Here is a 17,500-nt window from a genome sequence, read left to right on the forward strand (position 1 = left end):
TCTGGACCAGTGAAAACTCAGATATATTTAAGGAATGACAGTGTGTTTATTTCCACTTTATGATCCATAGCATACACACCAGACATTAAAAACAAACTGAATACACACACACACACACACACAAACACACACACACACAATTCTCACTCTTACCCTACACAAACACACATAGTCCTGAATAAACTTTCAAGGTTTAAGTTCAGATCTTAAAGAGATCTGTTTTTGTAACCAATAAATACATAATGTGTCATTTATATGTTAGCAGCATGTGAATTTATGTGTGTGCCTGTGCATGCATCCATGTATGTGTGTGTATTCGCACCAGCATGCTGGACACATGTGAAGAAAGGGTTTTCCTCGAGGGACACATTGTTTCTTGGAAAGCAGAATTCATCAAACTTCCTTTTCAGAACCTCAGTGCTGCCCCGAATCTCACCGCGACTGTACACCACCCCAGTCCTGGCTTTCAGAAATGCTGCCCCTACAACACCAAAGGGTTTAGAGACACACACACACACACCCACACACACAAACAGAGTTCATCCGACAGACAACTGTTTTACCCTCCTCCGTGGTGGAAATGTCGCCCGTCTCTGAGTTGATGGTAAAGTAGAGGCTCTCGGCTGGGTTGGGGATCTGGCTGTCGATGCTGTACCTCAGCTGAGCGTTGGGTGTGTCGGCGTCATCCGAGTCTGTCGCAAAGACTCGCACGAAGGGGATGCCTGCATTTACACGGCGAGATTACAATAACACACACACCTGCATTTACACAGGACAAAATGGGATTACAATAACAGATACCTGCATTCACTCTGAACACAGTGGGATTACAGTAACATACACCTGCATTTACGCAAAACACAATGGGATTACAACAACACACCTTTGTTCACACAAAACACGACGGAATTACAATAACACACACCTGAATTCACACAGAACACGTGTGTCTGTGTATGATTGTGTGTGTGAGTATGCATACATGTATGTTTGTATGTGTGTGAATGCACACGTGTGTGTTTGTGTTTGTGTATGCATGCATGTTTGTGTGTGTTTGTATGTGTGTATGTGTGTCTTTGTGTGTGTGTGTTTATTTGTGTGTGTGAGTGTGTGTGTGTGTGTGTGTGTGTGTGTGTGTGTGTGTGTGTGTGTGTGTGTTTGTGTGTGTGTGTTAGTCTAACCTGCAGGTGTATGTTCTCTGAGACTTCCACTATACTGGCTCTGATCAAAAACTGGAGGATTGTTGTTGATGTCCACAACATGGAGAACAACTGTGTGAGGTCCATCTAGGACGTCATCATCATCAGAGAGTGCCTCGATCTGCAGTACAAATATATTCAGTTACGTCATATACATACACCACACTAAAAACCCATGCTACATAAAACATCATATACATACACCACACCAAAAACCCACGCTACCTAAAACATCAAATACATACATACCAAAAACCCACGCTACCAAGAACATCAAATACATACATACCAAAAACTCACGCTACCTAGAACATCAAATACATACATACCAAAAACCCACGCTACCAAGAACATCAAATACATACATACCAAAAACCCACACTACCAAGAACATCAAATACATACATACCAAAAACTCACGCTACCTAGAACATCAAATACATACATACCAAAAACCCACGCTACCAAGAACATCAAATGCATACATACCAAAAACCCACGCTACCAAGAACATCAAATACATACATACCAAAAACCCACACTACCTAGAACATCAAATACATACACCACACCAAAAACCCACGCTACCGAGAACATCAAATGCATACATACCAAAAACCCACGCTACCAAGAACATCAAATACATACATACCAAAAACCCACACTACCTAGAACATCAAATACATACACCACACCAAAAACCCACGCTACCGAGAACATCAAATGTATACATACCAAAAACCCACGCTACCAAGAACATCAAATACATACATACCAAAAACCCACACTACCTAGAACATCAAATACATACATACCAAAAACCCACACTACCTAGAACATCAAATACATACACCACACCAAAAACCCACGCTACCGAGAACATCAAATGCATACATACCAAAAACCCACGCTACCAAGAACATCAAATACATACATACCAAAAACCCACACTACCTAGAACATCAAATACATACATACCAAAAACCCACACTACCTAGAACATCAAATACATACACCACACCAAAAACCCACGCTACCGAGAACATCAAATGCATACATACCAAAAACCCACGCTACCAAGAACATCAAATACATACATACCAAAAACCCACACTACCTAGAACATCAAATACATACACCACACCAAAAACCCACACTACTTAGAACATCAAATACATACATACCAAAAACCCACACTCCCTAGAACATCAAATAGATATATACAAAAAACCCACGCTACCAAGAACATCAAATACATACACCACACCAAAAACCCACACTACCGAGAACATCAAATACATACACCACACCAAAAACCCACAATACCTAGAGCATCAAATATAGAGGAAAGCGTATCCAGGTCATTGTACAAGTTTGAGCAAAAAGTGTCTTAGTAAAATTGATAATATTCTCCCCAAAGACAAAAGTAAAGGTTTTTTTTTTTAGGATGTGTTAATTACAATAATATATAATTGTTAATTTCTTGTTTTTTATTGATCCATGTTAACGTGCTGGTTAAACCTACAAAACCTTTAACTGTTTGTTTATTATGAAAAGTGTATCTGAAAACTGTGCATAACAATTAAGAAAGATATCTTTATAATGTGATAACATTTATGATTTATGAAAGGTCTATTCATAAAGTGTATTATAGTAAGGTAAAGTGCATTCCTAAAGTGTGTATTACAGTCATGAAAGGTGTGTTCATAAAGTGTGTTCATAAAGCATGTTCATAAAGTGCGTATTACAGTCACAAAACGTGTGTTCATAATATGTGTTCATTAAGTGTGTATTACAGTCATGAAAAGTGTGTTCATAAAGTGTGTATTACGGTTAGCTCATGTGTTTTGCCAGGGCTCCATTCCAGTGGTTCTTCCAGGTACAGCCAACCATCCTTGGACATGCTGATCCTCCCATGTGTCTCACCACTCACACGATACGAGGAAACACCTTCTACCATGGATGTAAACTAGACACACACACAAACACCGCACACCCACACCAAACACACACACCCACACCAAACACACACACCCACACCAAACACACACATACACATGCAATAGCTGACTGGCAAAAAAAATGTAATCTGTCCTATTAGCTATCAATCATTACTGTAATCATTTTTGGTTTTGGTGCTCGGCTGAAATCATGATGCAAATGATAATCCACAATTCAGCGCACAACTCTTCAGTTTGTGCCCCTGCTGGAGATTTTCCAGTTCAGTACTGGCTTAACCAGCCTGGGGACCTTACAGACATAACGGTAAACCCAGCACCCATGCACCGCTGGGAGCGCTGTTACCTGATAGATGGCGAAAGGTACCGGGGAGGCCTCGGGCACGAGCAGAACTCCAGGACTCTTCCCCAGAACTCCTTTTTTGTCTTCCAGACCTGCTCCATAAGCCTGTGTGAAGACAACCGGTGAGAACGATGGCACTGTTCGACAACCCTCACCGGACTTGACGTCTGCGCTTCGTTTTAAAAATGTTTCAAATGATTCAGCTGTTATTGTTCCTCTCCTGCACGAAGGCAAAGCAGAGGCTGTGCTGGTGCTGTTTACTGCTCAGTGCACTCGGTGATTACAGAGACAGCAGAGACTTCAGTACAGTTACTGATTCATAGAAAACCAGATGACAGGACTGCAAGGCGTTAAGATGTTTACTCTGGTCAGAAACTGGATCTGCTTAGAACAGCACATCCTAAACACATGCACACACACACACGCATACACACACACACACACACGCATACAGCTTACACAGCTGATGAGAAGGACTAGCAGCAGTCGGTGTCTATTTGCCATCATAAGGAAGAAATGTCCTGATGGAGAAAGCAAAACATGAGAGGGAATTACAACTACAGTAAGGGCCCCAAGACAGACAAGCAGAAGCACTTTACAATTACAGAATAATTACAAACACACAGTGGATTTATCAAGGCCTTACTACAACACTTCTCATGTTCTGGGCTGCATTTCAGTCTCTGTGTAGCAATTTCAGTGGAGCAAATACACACACACAGGATATAGATATGGGGAAAGTGTAGGAAAATGTTTTGTGTGTGTGTGTGTGTGTGTGTGTGTGTTTGTGCGTGGATGTGTGTGTGTGTGTGTGTGTGTGTGTGTGTGTGTGTGTGTGTGTGTGTGTGTGTGTGTGTGTGTGTGTGTGTGTGTTTGTGCGTGGATGTGTGTGTTTGTGTGTGTGTGTGTGTGTGTGGGCTGGTGAGAGTACAATCGTGTTCAGTGTAGCCCTGCATGTGTATTAGGCCCTGCAGGGTTCTCTCTCTCTGCATTACAGTGCACGCTTGCCAGAACAGCGTCTGACACACATTTAATGATGCCCACACAACTCCTCGCTGCATTGTCTGCACATCGTTCTGTATGTGTATGTGGTTGCGGTGTGGGGGGGGGCATATGTGTGTTGATGTGAGCATGTGTAAGTGTGTGACCCTTATGAGTCACTACTCCCAAAAAGGTCAAATAAAGGTTATTTGGACATTCTTAAGTGGATTCTGACGTCAAATCGAAAGTGTGTCAGAGTGACCTTAAGTAAGTGATTAACTTCAGTTCTAGCCAACACTGAAAAGATTAACACAAAGACTACAGACATTTTAGAAATGTGTCATTGTCTCTGAACCGAATGGAATATATCAACTTTGCCTGAATCTCCGGTTACAGCGTCACTGCTGACCGGTTATGCCTAGTGACAAAAGAGCCCCGACTACATACATACCCTAATATTGACCTCTACGCTACACAAATCACCTGCGCACAATTCTGACGTACTGAAGGTTAATGTTCTATTAAAATCAGAGGTTTAACCCACCAATCAAGACCCAGTTTGCGGGGACCAGTACCAGGAGGTTAGGGAACCATGAAATATCAGCATTTACTGAACAAATGTGTGATCCCAGAGAAATAGTGATAACCTCACACACAGAGTTCTTTGGTGCACTACATTAGCATTTAACACATTGGATGATTTTGGAAGGTCAGTGGTTTCCAGAGGGAGGAGCTAATGTGGGACTCACTAAATCTCAAACCAGTTTCTGTGCCCTCAACTATTGAACTTCATGTTAAAGCTTTAGAAAAAAATAAAAGTATTAGTTTCTAAGAGATACCTAAGGTTTCCTTATATATTTACATATAGAGGGAGATTAAACATGTGGAATATTCATTAATATAAGTATAAATATGCAGGAATTATTTGAGTCTTCTGAAAAAAAGTGGTGTGATACTACTGATGCAGTAGTAGTAATGTGTCAAGGATACATGTAGCACGCTCTGTGGGAATGGATGAATGTACCTCATTGATAAGCCTTGTAATGATTGGCTAACTGTCTAGATTGCTAAGATAAAAGCCAAGCGATCGAGTTGTTCATAGTAACACATTGAGTCAATGAGCATATTCAGATTTCCACTCAAATATTAGGTCTCTTTTTAATTGACAAATCGACCCATTTTCCAGTTCGGAGTAAAGTTAATTGCGTTACATAAGATAAACTCTTGAGCATGTGTGGTACCGGCGTAGTGGTCTGGCAGGAAGGTGACAGAGGACATCTGCACGAGAAGGTCACTCATGCTCTCTGACATTTTCACGCGCCCCTCTGGAACTCATAAACTACCTTCTTGTCTTTTCTTTCTATTTTCAACATTTTCACTTGTTCTGCTTCACCTGATTCTCACTGTGTTCTATGGAAGTGAAAATGTGGACAGCCATTTAGCTCCATGAGGCGAGACTCAGTGCTCCAAGATTACAGATGACAATCAATATCACCCCAAACAGAGTAATAGTTATACAAAGAGAAAACCACAACCATAAATTCCTCCACAGTCAGTAAGACTCGATACAGTCCTGACCCACAGAGGCCGCACGCACGCTGACACACCGGCCTCGTATTAGGCTCTCGTAGCTCTCAGTGAGAAAGGCTGAATTGTAAACACTTCACTCGAGCCACTCCACTGTGAATACGTTTTAATTTCACTTTGCCTGCACTGAGATGCCATTTCATGAAATGCCTCTCACATGGTCAGATGCAGCTAATGCCCTTGACGTAAACCTTAACCAAGACCAAGGAAGAGCATGACATGCCCCAGCACAGGGCTTCACACACACACACACACACACACATACACTGACATCATATCACTTTCCTCAACAGGGCTTCATAAGCTATACACACTAAACGAAACCATGTAAAGTCAAATGATTGCGCGCATGATAAAAGGACAGAGATGGATGTAGTTACCTGAGAGGAGAGAGAGACGCAGCTCTGTCTGAGTGACAGAAGGAAACTCAAGTCTTGCACAGCTTCCTGCTTAAAGTGAAACGTTAACTCATTTTATTGAACCTAATCATTATCTAATGCTCAGGGGAGTGGAGTCCTTATACGGATGTGTGTGCGTGTGTGTGTGTGCGTGTGTGCGTGTGTGTGTATGTGTGTGTGTGTGAATATAGAGAAACCTGGCACATGGATCAAAGGCTTGTGGTACTGTGCGAGCATCCTCAGTACAGAAGAATCATTCAAAGTGGGGAATAAGTCCCGAGTGTCACCAGGAACAGCTGTTCTGCTCTGAACTATGGTGAACTTCCCCAGACAGGGATAGAGGCCACACATGGAACAGATGGCGTGTGTGTGTGTGTGTGTGTGTGTGTGTGTGTGTGTGTGTGTGTGTGTGTGTGTGTGCATGGAGTAATCGAGACTGAAGGGCTGCAGACTTCGCTCTTTGACCCGTGCCACTGTCTTTTTGGCTCTGTGCTCCTCCGGCACATTGGATTTGAGATGCATGGCTATGAGGTTGTAATGTAGAACGTTAGCTTTCCTGGCTGTGCATAGAGCCTACGCAATGTTTAACAGTGCTGTACAAAGGTCAGAGGCTGTTTCCATTATTTTCCTTGGAGTTTTCCCTTCTGCAAGTGGGCATATCTAATCTCCTCAGAAACATCTTTGTTAGTCATTTTAGATGCGCATGAGAAAGAAACTGGCAAGGCAGCTAAGTTGTGTTTGGGTATTTGCTTGTGTGAATACCCATAAGGGACTTTATGAAGGGGAACATAATATCAGGATCTCTTTGAAGGGGAACATATAGTCAGTGACACCTCTGGGAACACCATCTGTTTGGAGGAAGCAGCTATAATGCGATTTTAAGATCGTAAGGATGGACAAGTATCAGTGGTAGTACGGTGCAAAAAACGTAAGCTTTCTTAAATTAAATTAAAATTAAATTAAATTAAATTAAATCTATCTGATATTATGCTTGGTGCTTTTATGTAATGTTTTGTAAATATGTGTTATGCATAACTTGCATAATTTGACACTGAAATAAAATCACTTTACTAAAAAGTAAAGCATTCAAAGGCAGACTCTCACTTTGCACAGTGTTACAGTAATGGACATGACTTTAATAGGACTTTAAATGCCTTCATGGTCTTAGCCCACTGCACCTCAGTGAGCTGATTATTAGGTGGGCTTCCACAAGCTGCTCACGCCTGCTACCCAACTAAAGAGAAGCGAGGCAGCTTTTATTATTGCATTAAAGTGTGGAATTCCCTCATAATAACCTGATCTAAAGCACTTTAAGAGGAAGACTTCATGTTTAGCTTTTAATTCTGCTGCATTTTATTTCTTATATTTCTTATTTCTTATCTTAAAGTCGTTCATTTTATTTTAGTTTTTTTAAGCACTTTGTAAACATTGTTTTAAAAAGCTATATAAATAAAGCGTATTATTATTATTTTATGAGACTGTGAGTAACTGAACAGCTGTGTGCTCAGTTTTTCCAGGGCCAGCAATATATCACAACATCACTGGTTCATTCACAAGATAGGTAAGTAAAAGCCTAGGGTAGGTTCTAGAGCTGGTTCTAGAGCTGATTCTAGATGTGGCATTTGCTGTCATCTGGAGCTGAACAATCAGAATAAACCAATTTAGAGCTATAGACAAAAAAAAAATCAGAATAAACCAATCAGATCTATAGACAAAAAAAAAAAAATCAGAATAAACCAATCAGAGCCATAGACAAACAAACATGAAATCAGAATAAACCCATCAGAGAAATAGACAGAAAAAAACAAAACATGAAATCAGAATAAACCAATCAGAGTCATAGAAACAAGAAATCAGAATAAAACTATCAGAGACAGTCAAAAAACATGAACTGAATGGAAATTTACATGTTTAGGAAGCAGGAAGATATTGGGTTTGGCAAACAACCTGGAAGACCACAGAGCAGCTCAGGAGGTGACTGAAGAGCACTTTCAATCACAAGGAAAATGGGTCAAGAACTCTACCCAGGATATCGTATAGATGTGTCACAGACTATACAGATGACTATGTTCTAATGACCTCAGAGGGCTCACCTCTCTGCAAAGATGCAACGTACTAGTAAACCTCAAGAACACAACGGCTAGATTACAGTTTCCTGAAAAGTACAAAAAAAAAGAGTAGGGACCTGGGACAAAATCTTATGGACAGATGAGGTGAAAATTAACCTGCACCGATGTAGTGGAATGAGCAAAGTGTGTAGAGATGAAAGAAACTGGTGAGGCATGGAGACCTGGGCATGTGGAGCTGCTGGTGCAGCTGAAGCACACCTCTTTAATGATGAAGTCATTGATGGAGCTCTCCCCTTTACTGATGATGTAATTGCTGGAGCAATCCCCTTTACTGATGATGTCTTTGCTGGAGCAATCACCTTTACTGATGATGTCATAGCCGAAGCAATCCCCTTCACTGGTGATGTCATAGATGGAGCACTCCCTTTTACTGGTGATTCCAGAGTCTGAGCACTCCTCTATGTTAAGGTTTGTAATTAATAAAGCACGGAAGCATAAGAATTCTCTCTGGTAATTATCAGATCATTAAATGAGGAATCACAGAACCCATTATTCAACATTATGCCACTGTGGAATAAGGTAAGTAAAAACAAGCACTTAATAGTTTGATGGCATATCCTAAAGGGTAGTTTTGCACACTCAGTTACTCTGCATGTTAAGTGCCCTAGTCCTTCAACCATTTTGGTGGTTTCTGTTCTCTGACAGGGCATACTCAGCTCTAGCTCAAATCTGTCTTATCTCATCTCATATCTGCTCCTTTGGTGTCCAGCAGAATCATGAGGGCCTGCTGAACCTGAGCCTCCACTACATCCTCCACTTACCGATTGCTCACACACTTACAAGGGCCTCCTTCTCGGCCTTCGCATGTTTACTCCCAGCCAGTGTTGACGCAAACAGGATCATGCGTTCCGTGTCATTTGGATAAAGCTGTGTGAAGACTGTATCTCTGCCATAATCTGAAGCGTCGGTGGAGATGATGCACTGCAGCGTGGAGGCAAGAGTGTAGTGGCTCCGCCACTGATACGTAGTTGGGTAAAAATTTTGCATGCCATGAGAGCATCCTAAGGACAGAATGTAGGCTGGCTACAACCTTGGCTCTGGCTGCTTGTTTGATGGCGTGTACATGTCCTGTATCCAGCTCGTTGCCGTGGGCCATCAACGAGTGTCCGAGGAAGCGTCAGCGCGGGCTGTCCAAAACAATGTCCGAGTGGGTTGTCTGAGGAAGTGTCCAAGTGGGCTGTCCAAGGAAGTGTCCGCGTGGGTTGTCTGAAGATACTTTTTCCTATTTAAACATTTTCATCAGTCTCTGTATCACTGCATCCAGTGCAGCTCTGTACTCCACTTGTATGCATCTGAAGTTCTGAGCATTTGGCACACCCTTATCCTTACTCTTACCCTTACCTTTACTCTTACCCTTACCCTTACCCTTATCCTTACTCATACCCTTACCCTTATCCTTACTCTTACCCTTACTTTTACCCTTACCCTTATCCTTACCCTTACCCTTACTCTTATCCTTACTCTTACTCTTACCCTTACCCTTACCCTTATCCTTACTCATACCCTTACCCTTATCCTTACCCTTACCCTTACTCTTATCCTTACTCTTACCCTTACCCTTATCCTTACCCTTACTCTTACTCTTACCCTTACCCTTATCCTTACCCTTATCCTTACTCTTACCCTTACTTTTACCCTTACCCTTATCCTTACCCTTACCCTTATCCTTACCCTTACCCTTACTCTTATCCTTACTCTTACCCTTACCCTTACCCGTACCCTTACCCTTACTCTTACCCTTATCCTTACCCTTACTCTTACTCTTACCCTTACCCTTATCCTTACCCTTATCCTTACTCTTACCCTTACCCTTATCCTTACCCTTATCCTTACCCTTATCTTTACTCTTACCCTTACCCTTACCCTTATCCTTACTCTTACCCTACCCTTACCCTTATCTTTACTCTTACCCTACCCTTACCCTTATCTTTACTCTTACCTTACCCTTACCCTTATCTTTACTCTTACCTTACCCTTACTCTTACCCGTACCCTTATCCTTACTCTTACCCTTATCCTTACTCTTACCCTTACCCTTATCTTTACTCTTACCTTACCCTTACTCTTACCCGTACCCTTATCCTTACTCTTACCCTTACCCTTACCCTTATCTTTACTCTTACCTTACCCTTACTCTTACCCTTATCCTTACCCTTATCCTTACCCTTACTCTTACCCTTACTCTTACTCTTACCCTTACCCTTACCCTTACCCTTACCCTTATCTTTACTCTTACCTTACCCTTACTCTTACTCTTTCTCTTACCCTAATCCTTACTCTTACCCTTAACAGGTGAATTCCTGCTGGTGGGTGGAGAGTAGCATGCTTGAGGTGGAGGCAGGAGAAGTTACTCTTACACTTACTCTTACCCACACTCTTACCCTTACTTTTACTCTTACATTTATTCTAACTCTTAGTCTTACCCTTCCAGATTTACTGACATAATTTTCTGGAATGCTTCTGGGGCTGACATCAAGCCATATGGCACATGGCAGAAGCAGAATAGGCCATCGTATGCTAGTAATGCTGTTAAATCCTTGCTATCGGGGAGCACAGAGAATGATACGCATTTTCAAGGTCAGTTGTTGAGAAAATTGTAGGTCCAGCTAAGATAGCAAGCAGTAGAATGGATCTGTCCACCACTGCGGCCTTATCAGGCAATCTAAGATCTACCCACATCCTTAAGACACTCATTTTTCTTCTGTGTCACAGCTATCCGTGAAGCCCAAGGTGATGCGTCAGTACATTCAATTACACCTGCGGAAAGCAAATGGTTCAATTCATCAGACACACCAGGTCTCACAGAGAAGGGCAGACGTCACAACTTTTGACGTACGAGTGTGACAGACTCAGAGACTGTGGCATTGTGCAGGAATCCTGTCACACAGCACAAAACGTGAGTTCCTGCTGGCGGGTGGAGAATGCAGCATGCTTGAGGTGGAGGCAGGAGAAGTTACTTTTACCCTTACTCTTATCTTTACTCTTACCCTTACTATTACTTGACCTAATATGAGAGTAGTTAGGCAGTAGTGCTGGATGGTTCCGGAGTTTGTTTCATCAACTCTACTACATTTTATCTGAGCCTCTCTGTCCCCCAGTCATTATTGTTGAAAAAAATAAGTAACATAGCAAGCACTGATAGATTTGTTATGTCATTGTCACACTTATGTATTGGATCAGCAGGGACACTGGATGCTTGGTGTAAACTGTCTATTCTTTAGCTGGGAAACAGCCAGACCTCACACCCTGTGCATAATGTCCACAGGCTGATCCAAAACAAGCCTCCAAGGCTACGTTCACACAGAAGGTAAACGTCTTTAACCCAACCCGTTGATTACTCTAAAGTAAATGCTTGTGATAATCTGCAGTGGAAGCCAGCAGCCAATTAGGAAGAAAGAAGGCCAAGATATTAACGATGGATCTCTGTAGCGTCCGAGCAGCTTCAACATTTAGATCAGTTACCCCACTATCCCGTCACCGAGATCCTGCCTACCGATGCTGGCCATCTTTCCTTCTCTGCAGCATGAAATTATATTGAATGTCAAGTTGGACTGGCGTAAAAGTCGCATGAATTTCTATCTGGCTGTTCAGACCGAGTCGCATTGCTGCATATCAGACTCCAGTACCACATATGAAAGTGTCTTAAATCAGAATTGAGAATGTCAGAGATTGTGTATTTTTGCTGTTCACACTGCCACATATGAAGAAAGACATTGTATTTGGGTTCATTTTACTTACTGTAGCCCAAGTATCCAGTTACACTTTATCCAGCAGAGCAGATTTGGACATAAAACAGCCTTTTACTAGAGCACTTAAGACATCTCAGGCCTTTAGTGCATAGTGTCTGTGTGCGTGCGTGTGTGTGTGTGTGTGTGTGTGTGTGTGTGTGTGTGTGTGTGTGTGTGTGTGTGTGTGTGTGTGTTTGGCAGAAAACCAGAAAGTTTGTGAGCTAGTCTTTGGCAGTGAAACGTCTGTGTGATCATGAATTGCTATAAAGGCTTTAAAATGTAGCTTGTATGTGTTTGTGTGTGCATGTGTATGTAAAGTATAATGTGCAGACATGATACAATAGACATGATACACAGCTTTCAGAGCAGAAGAGAGAGCTGTGGGTAATAATATTACAACCCTAAAAACAGTACAAATAAAGACCACAAATACAGAATCAGGAGATTTTAGACAGTGGTGTGCACATTAGCTACAGCTCCTGTGAGAAGTGGGAGAAAGAGAGAGAAATATATGTGTATGTGTGCTTGTGTGTGTGTGTGGGGGGGGTGTTATAGTGTGAAGAAAGACCCCAAATACACAACCAGATTTTAGACAGTCGTGGGCAAGAGGTTCCCATTTGCAAAAAGCAGTTCTGTACTTTCCTCGAACTTTGAACTGAATAATTGTTTTATACCAGTTTTTTAACTAGAGTGAATGTGAATGGACTTCCTCCAGTTTTCCTGCATTATATTCACTGGTTCTCTATGTAATCATCATAGTTCAGACAGATTAATTTTACTGAACATATCCAACTCACTGATGAAGATTACAGATTCTACTGCAGTCATATTTCAGTGTGGTAAACACTGGACAACTGTCATCTTTCTTAGGAATGTACATCTATCAGCTGATCCACATAAAGGAATCAAGTAAACATCTCATTTACAATGTCCATGGTCAGTCTGAACTAACAAAGCTGTTGATGCCAGCATTTTAAGTACAGTAAAGATAGTCAATAATATGAGATGAACATCAGCTCAGCAATAATGCCAGAGCATATTACAACCATACACACACACACACACACACACACACACACATTATATATAATAGCCTAATGAGTGACATTAACATCAAAGTCACACCCAGTCAAACTGATTGGCTTCCGTTCAGTTTCACAATGAGTAAGAGAAAGAAATGCTTTCTCAACCATTTCACTGCGAGCTATACTGTGTATAACTATGTATGTGACAAATAAACCAAACTTAAAATGGAAAACTTATTATATGAAAATAGACATTTTATTTTATATGAAATTACAAATATGTAGGCTTAAAAGCATCAACATGGAAAGCATATTCACACACTAAGGTACAACAATACTATCAGAAGACACAAATTATATATTATTTGTGGAGTATAATTTGGATTTTTAAAATTGACCATGCTCCATGTCATTAGTGAATGGAAGGGCTTATTCTGAGTGGTAGAGACCCTCCTGGTGGAGACTGAGCAGCAGGTATGTGGGTAGCTATTTGGATTTCGGTCCATCGCAGATGGTGCTAAAAGCCTGAAACCACTGAAACTCCAGTGCTACCACGGACTGATTGGTCATCGCAGTCTCCTTCCCCCAATGCACCTTGTGGAAAACACGCTCCCCAAAAACCGTCCCACGCCTATTACTGCTGTACGTTTCCTTTCCCTGACACGCCCGCAGAGTAAGTAGGTCTGCATGCACACCGCAGAGCGAAAGAAGTGTCACAACACCGAGAGGTCATGGCAGGATTTGGACTTTAGTTTCAGCGCTGCGTTCTTGTTCTTCTTGGCCACTAATTTATCAATGAAGCGCTTGGCCTTCTTCGGGATGCTCTCTCTGCTCTTGCACGTCGAGCGCCATCGGGTGATGGCTTCGGCACTGTCTCTGCGCAGACGCAGCTGGCGAACGACGCCCTCGAAGAGCGGCCACACGTTGTGCTGCATGGCCGCTGACGTTTCGATGAACTTGCAATCGAAAACCATAGCGCACGCTCGACCTTCTGTGACACCAAAGAAGAATAAAGGGCACTTCAAATGCATCCTACACACAGCTCAGACCAAGTCAGCACAGGGACTGGCACATGGTGGTTTAATTTGGCATAGCCTTGGATTTCCGCCCACTGTAACTTTTCTATGCTAAAAACCGAACCCCACGAGTTTATCCAGTAAAAGCATACCGTTCACTGACACTTCTCTCCGGCGCACTAAATCGCACTTGTTGCCCACGAGGATGATAGGTGTGCGATGAGCTTGGCGTTCACGACGCAGCTGGATGCGAAGTTCAGATGCGCGGAGGAAACTCGTCCTGTCCGTTATCGAGTAAACGACGATATACGCGTCACCATCTTGCAAAGCGCGTCCCTGCCTCCAACTGGCTCCGTCCTGTGAAAGCGGGAATCGATGAACACTAGAAATGAGCGCCGTCAGGAGGCCTAACCAGTTCAAATGAGACGAATGATACTGTGTATGACTAAAAGTCATCATATTAAATGCAAGGAAACGTGTGTTACCTGCGAATCCCACATATCCAGTAATGTAACTCTCGCGCTCTCGCCGTCCACCAGCATGCTTTGCTCAAACATCTCACCTGTAAGGGAAAGCAAAGCACAGAGGGTGTTGGTATGGGACTCTTAGCCGGTCTGTATCATAAAATAAAGGTTTTCTTAATTGCACGTTGTCTACTACACAACAGAACACAATGTTTGATTTGTGTCAACTTGTTTTGGATTTTTTTTTTAACCAAATGTAGGCTATTCCTGTGAACTCACGGACTGTGCATTGCACTGTAAACAGGTGCTAACGTTCACGTACATCCGTACAGGTCGGAGTCGCTCTCCATACTGTCTGCCGCCCCAGCGAAAATACTCGCGAGCGCAGTTTTGCCAACTCCGACGTCTCCGAGCAGGACCACGGTGAACGGACCGCTCGCGCTGGGACTCGGCGCCTCAGCCGAAAAGGCGGAATCCGAAGAGTCGGAGCGCCAGCTCCTCGCGGTCCGTAAGCAGGACCGCGACCGAGGCACGCACAGGACGGGCGTCGCGAGACTGTCGGTCAGGAGGTGACTTCCATCCGTCGCGCAGATGCTCCAGCGGTGCAACTGCTGCTGTACGCGCAGGCTGTGGCGCCTGACGCTCGCAAGCAGAGTCATCTGCGGAGCTCTAACTGTTGAACTCTAACAAAAACCCAGAAATGCCTATGCAGATCCGAAACGGTTCTGCCGCCTTTTAACTTGTTCTAGGCGCGTGGTTCTTATTTTCCGGCTCCAGACTCCCGATTCTGAACTCAGCACGTGTGCTTTACTCAGCGGTAATCCAGAAAGGTTCTGCTTCCTGGCATCACACGCTTTGTTCGCTCTGGGGTACTCGGACAGAAGATGAAGGTCTCGGAGACGGAAAGGATTTCCTTGACGTCACACCGTCCTCCAAATGATGTCTCGCTGGGTCTTCCCTAAAATCGCACGTTGTGGGGGCGTCGCTTTATTTTACAGATCGATTCGTTGTAACAAATATCAACGAATTCAGACCGTCGTATCTTTATAGGGCTCAAACAGCTCACTTTCATGTATTTTATTCATTCTGCTATCCTCAAAAGCTATCATGAAAGTGTTCGAGATGAATAGGGTATAATTACGTTTCTAGGTCTAGGGATCTCTAGAACATTATTTTCCCGGTTTCTTGTAATAAAACGCAACATTAAACACAGAGAACCAATAGTCAACAGTTATAGGCATATATACTACATTTAAGTTTAGTCTTACAACCAAGTCATTGATAGAGTCTAATTATACAACCCACAACGTAATTCATATTCATATACAAGCAAATGTGTATTGCGCGAGCTTTCACACGAGTCTCAAGCGCGTGCACATGCCCAAGCGGCGTTCCGTGGATTGGCCCATCATGATAGGGCAGATTATAATCAGTGCTGTTTTTGCAATTGCTGGATTATTCTGATTTGGGCTCTGTATTCAGCACAGATATAGGCAGAGAAATGCATTTTGGTGAGTGAAGTTTCCACTGTGGCTTGGATTAGGTCTCACCCTTCATTTATCACTCCTTTGCAGGGCACATCAGAATCAGTGAGGATACAGAGAACAAGAAGAGAGCGAGGGGTGAGGGAGAGATGTGGGATTACAGGCGTGCGCCCTAAAAATAGCATGAAGAAAGACCCCAAAACCACAAGCTGATTTTAGACAGTGGTGTGCACAGGCTGCAGCTCCCAGGAGATCCAGGTTGCTAAACACTCCTGAGCCAACATACTGGGCTTGATTGGCAGGGCCATGCTAAAGCACGCGTGGCAATATGTGTAGCGTGCTCGTGTTTGTTTTTAGGCAGTTGCCATGAGACAGAGGGTATGCAGTCACCATAGGTAGCATGCGTGACTATGTGGAGCACTCTTGGGTGGCAGGATATGTGTGTGCGCGTGCTTATTATGGTATTATGGAGTGTTGCTGGGAGATTAGTATACGCTTACCGGCCATGGTATTACAAACACTGTGGAAGGGTGCAGTTAGTATATAGAGCACCTGTGGTAATGCAAGTACTGACCTTCAACAAAGATCACATTCTGACCCCGGAATCGCTTTTGGTATGTTCCATATTCTCCCAAACCTGTGTAAAAACTGCAACAACACTGCTGTGCCTGAGGCTCTCATACCAGGTCAACACCCACAGCCATGTTGATGAGCAGGGTAGACTGATGAGCAAAGTGGAGCGTTTGATGAGCAGGATGGAGCATTATGAGTAGGGTGGAGCGTATGATGAGCAGGGTGGAGAGTTTACTGAACTGCATGCCAGCAGACAGCTTAGAGTGAGGAGCAGTGCACCTGCAAGGTGTACCTACTAAAATGGCTAGTGGGCGTAGGCCTGAGAGTGTCCCATATATGACCACTGCAAGTCCCGCTACGCTGCCCCTACTGGAAGATCACGGTCAAGTTCAGATGAGAACTTAATTACAAAATAATGGAAACACCCACTGACTCTTCACTTTTGCCCAGTGAATCAACTGATATATCTGTTCTTTTCTATGTTCAGGTAAACATCAAACCTGTATTAGGGACGCAGAAGACAGAGACTTGGGTGTTGAAGTGCTGGTGTGTTCCTCGGATGGCCCAGACAGCCAGCTATCATCTGAGCGCATCCAGAGAGCAAACCCCTGGGCTG

General features: G+C 43.1%; 2 protein-coding genes and 1 long non-coding RNA gene across 3 annotated transcripts in view; 1 reads left to right on the top strand and 2 right to left on the bottom strand.

The window, feature by feature from the left end:
- Positions 1 to 6,541, bottom strand: part of cdh17 (cadherin 17, LI cadherin (liver-intestine)) — a 16,099-nt gene extending 9,558 nt beyond the window's left edge. The window contains exons 1-7 of the mRNA XM_035525904.2: positions 6,449 to 6,541; positions 3,960 to 4,021; positions 3,504 to 3,605; positions 3,031 to 3,168; positions 1,182 to 1,320; positions 564 to 722; positions 323 to 481 (exon numbers count right to left, since the gene is read on the bottom strand). Coding sequence (XP_035381797.1) covers positions 323 to 481; positions 564 to 722; positions 1,182 to 1,320; positions 3,031 to 3,168; positions 3,504 to 3,605; positions 3,960 to 4,007 — 745 coding nt within the window. The 5' untranslated portion in view covers positions 4,008 to 4,021; positions 6,449 to 6,541. The remainder of the gene's footprint in view (positions 1 to 322; positions 482 to 563; positions 723 to 1,181; positions 1,321 to 3,030; positions 3,169 to 3,503; positions 3,606 to 3,959; positions 4,022 to 6,448) is intronic.
- Positions 6,542 to 7,164: 623 nt separating this feature from the next.
- LOC113571895 (uncharacterized) lies at positions 7,165 to 8,492 on the top strand. Its single transcript, XR_003410038.3, has 3 exons — positions 7,165 to 7,394; positions 7,975 to 8,027; positions 8,382 to 8,492. It is a non-coding gene; the product is annotated as an uncharacterized LOC113571895 (long non-coding RNA).
- A 5,114-nt stretch (positions 8,493 to 13,606) lies between these two features.
- On the bottom strand, positions 13,607 to 16,109 carry gem (GTP binding protein overexpressed in skeletal muscle). Its single transcript, XM_027001187.3, has 4 exons — positions 15,150 to 16,109; positions 14,849 to 14,925; positions 14,516 to 14,720; positions 13,607 to 14,338 (listed from the first exon to the last, which is right to left on the bottom strand). Exons 1-4 carry the CDS (start codon positions 15,484 to 15,486, stop codon positions 14,061 to 14,063), a joined length of 897 nt encoding a protein of 298 aa, XP_026856988.1. The 5' UTR covers positions 15,487 to 16,109; the 3' UTR covers positions 13,607 to 14,060.
- Positions 16,110 to 17,500: the final 1,391 nt, after the last annotated feature.

This window comes from Electrophorus electricus, chromosome 1, assembly GCF_041902795.1.
Source record: "Electrophorus electricus isolate QZ-2024a chromosome 1, ASM4190279v1, whole genome shotgun sequence".
Lineage (NCBI taxonomy): Eukaryota > Metazoa > Chordata > Actinopteri > Gymnotiformes > Gymnotidae > Electrophorus > Electrophorus electricus.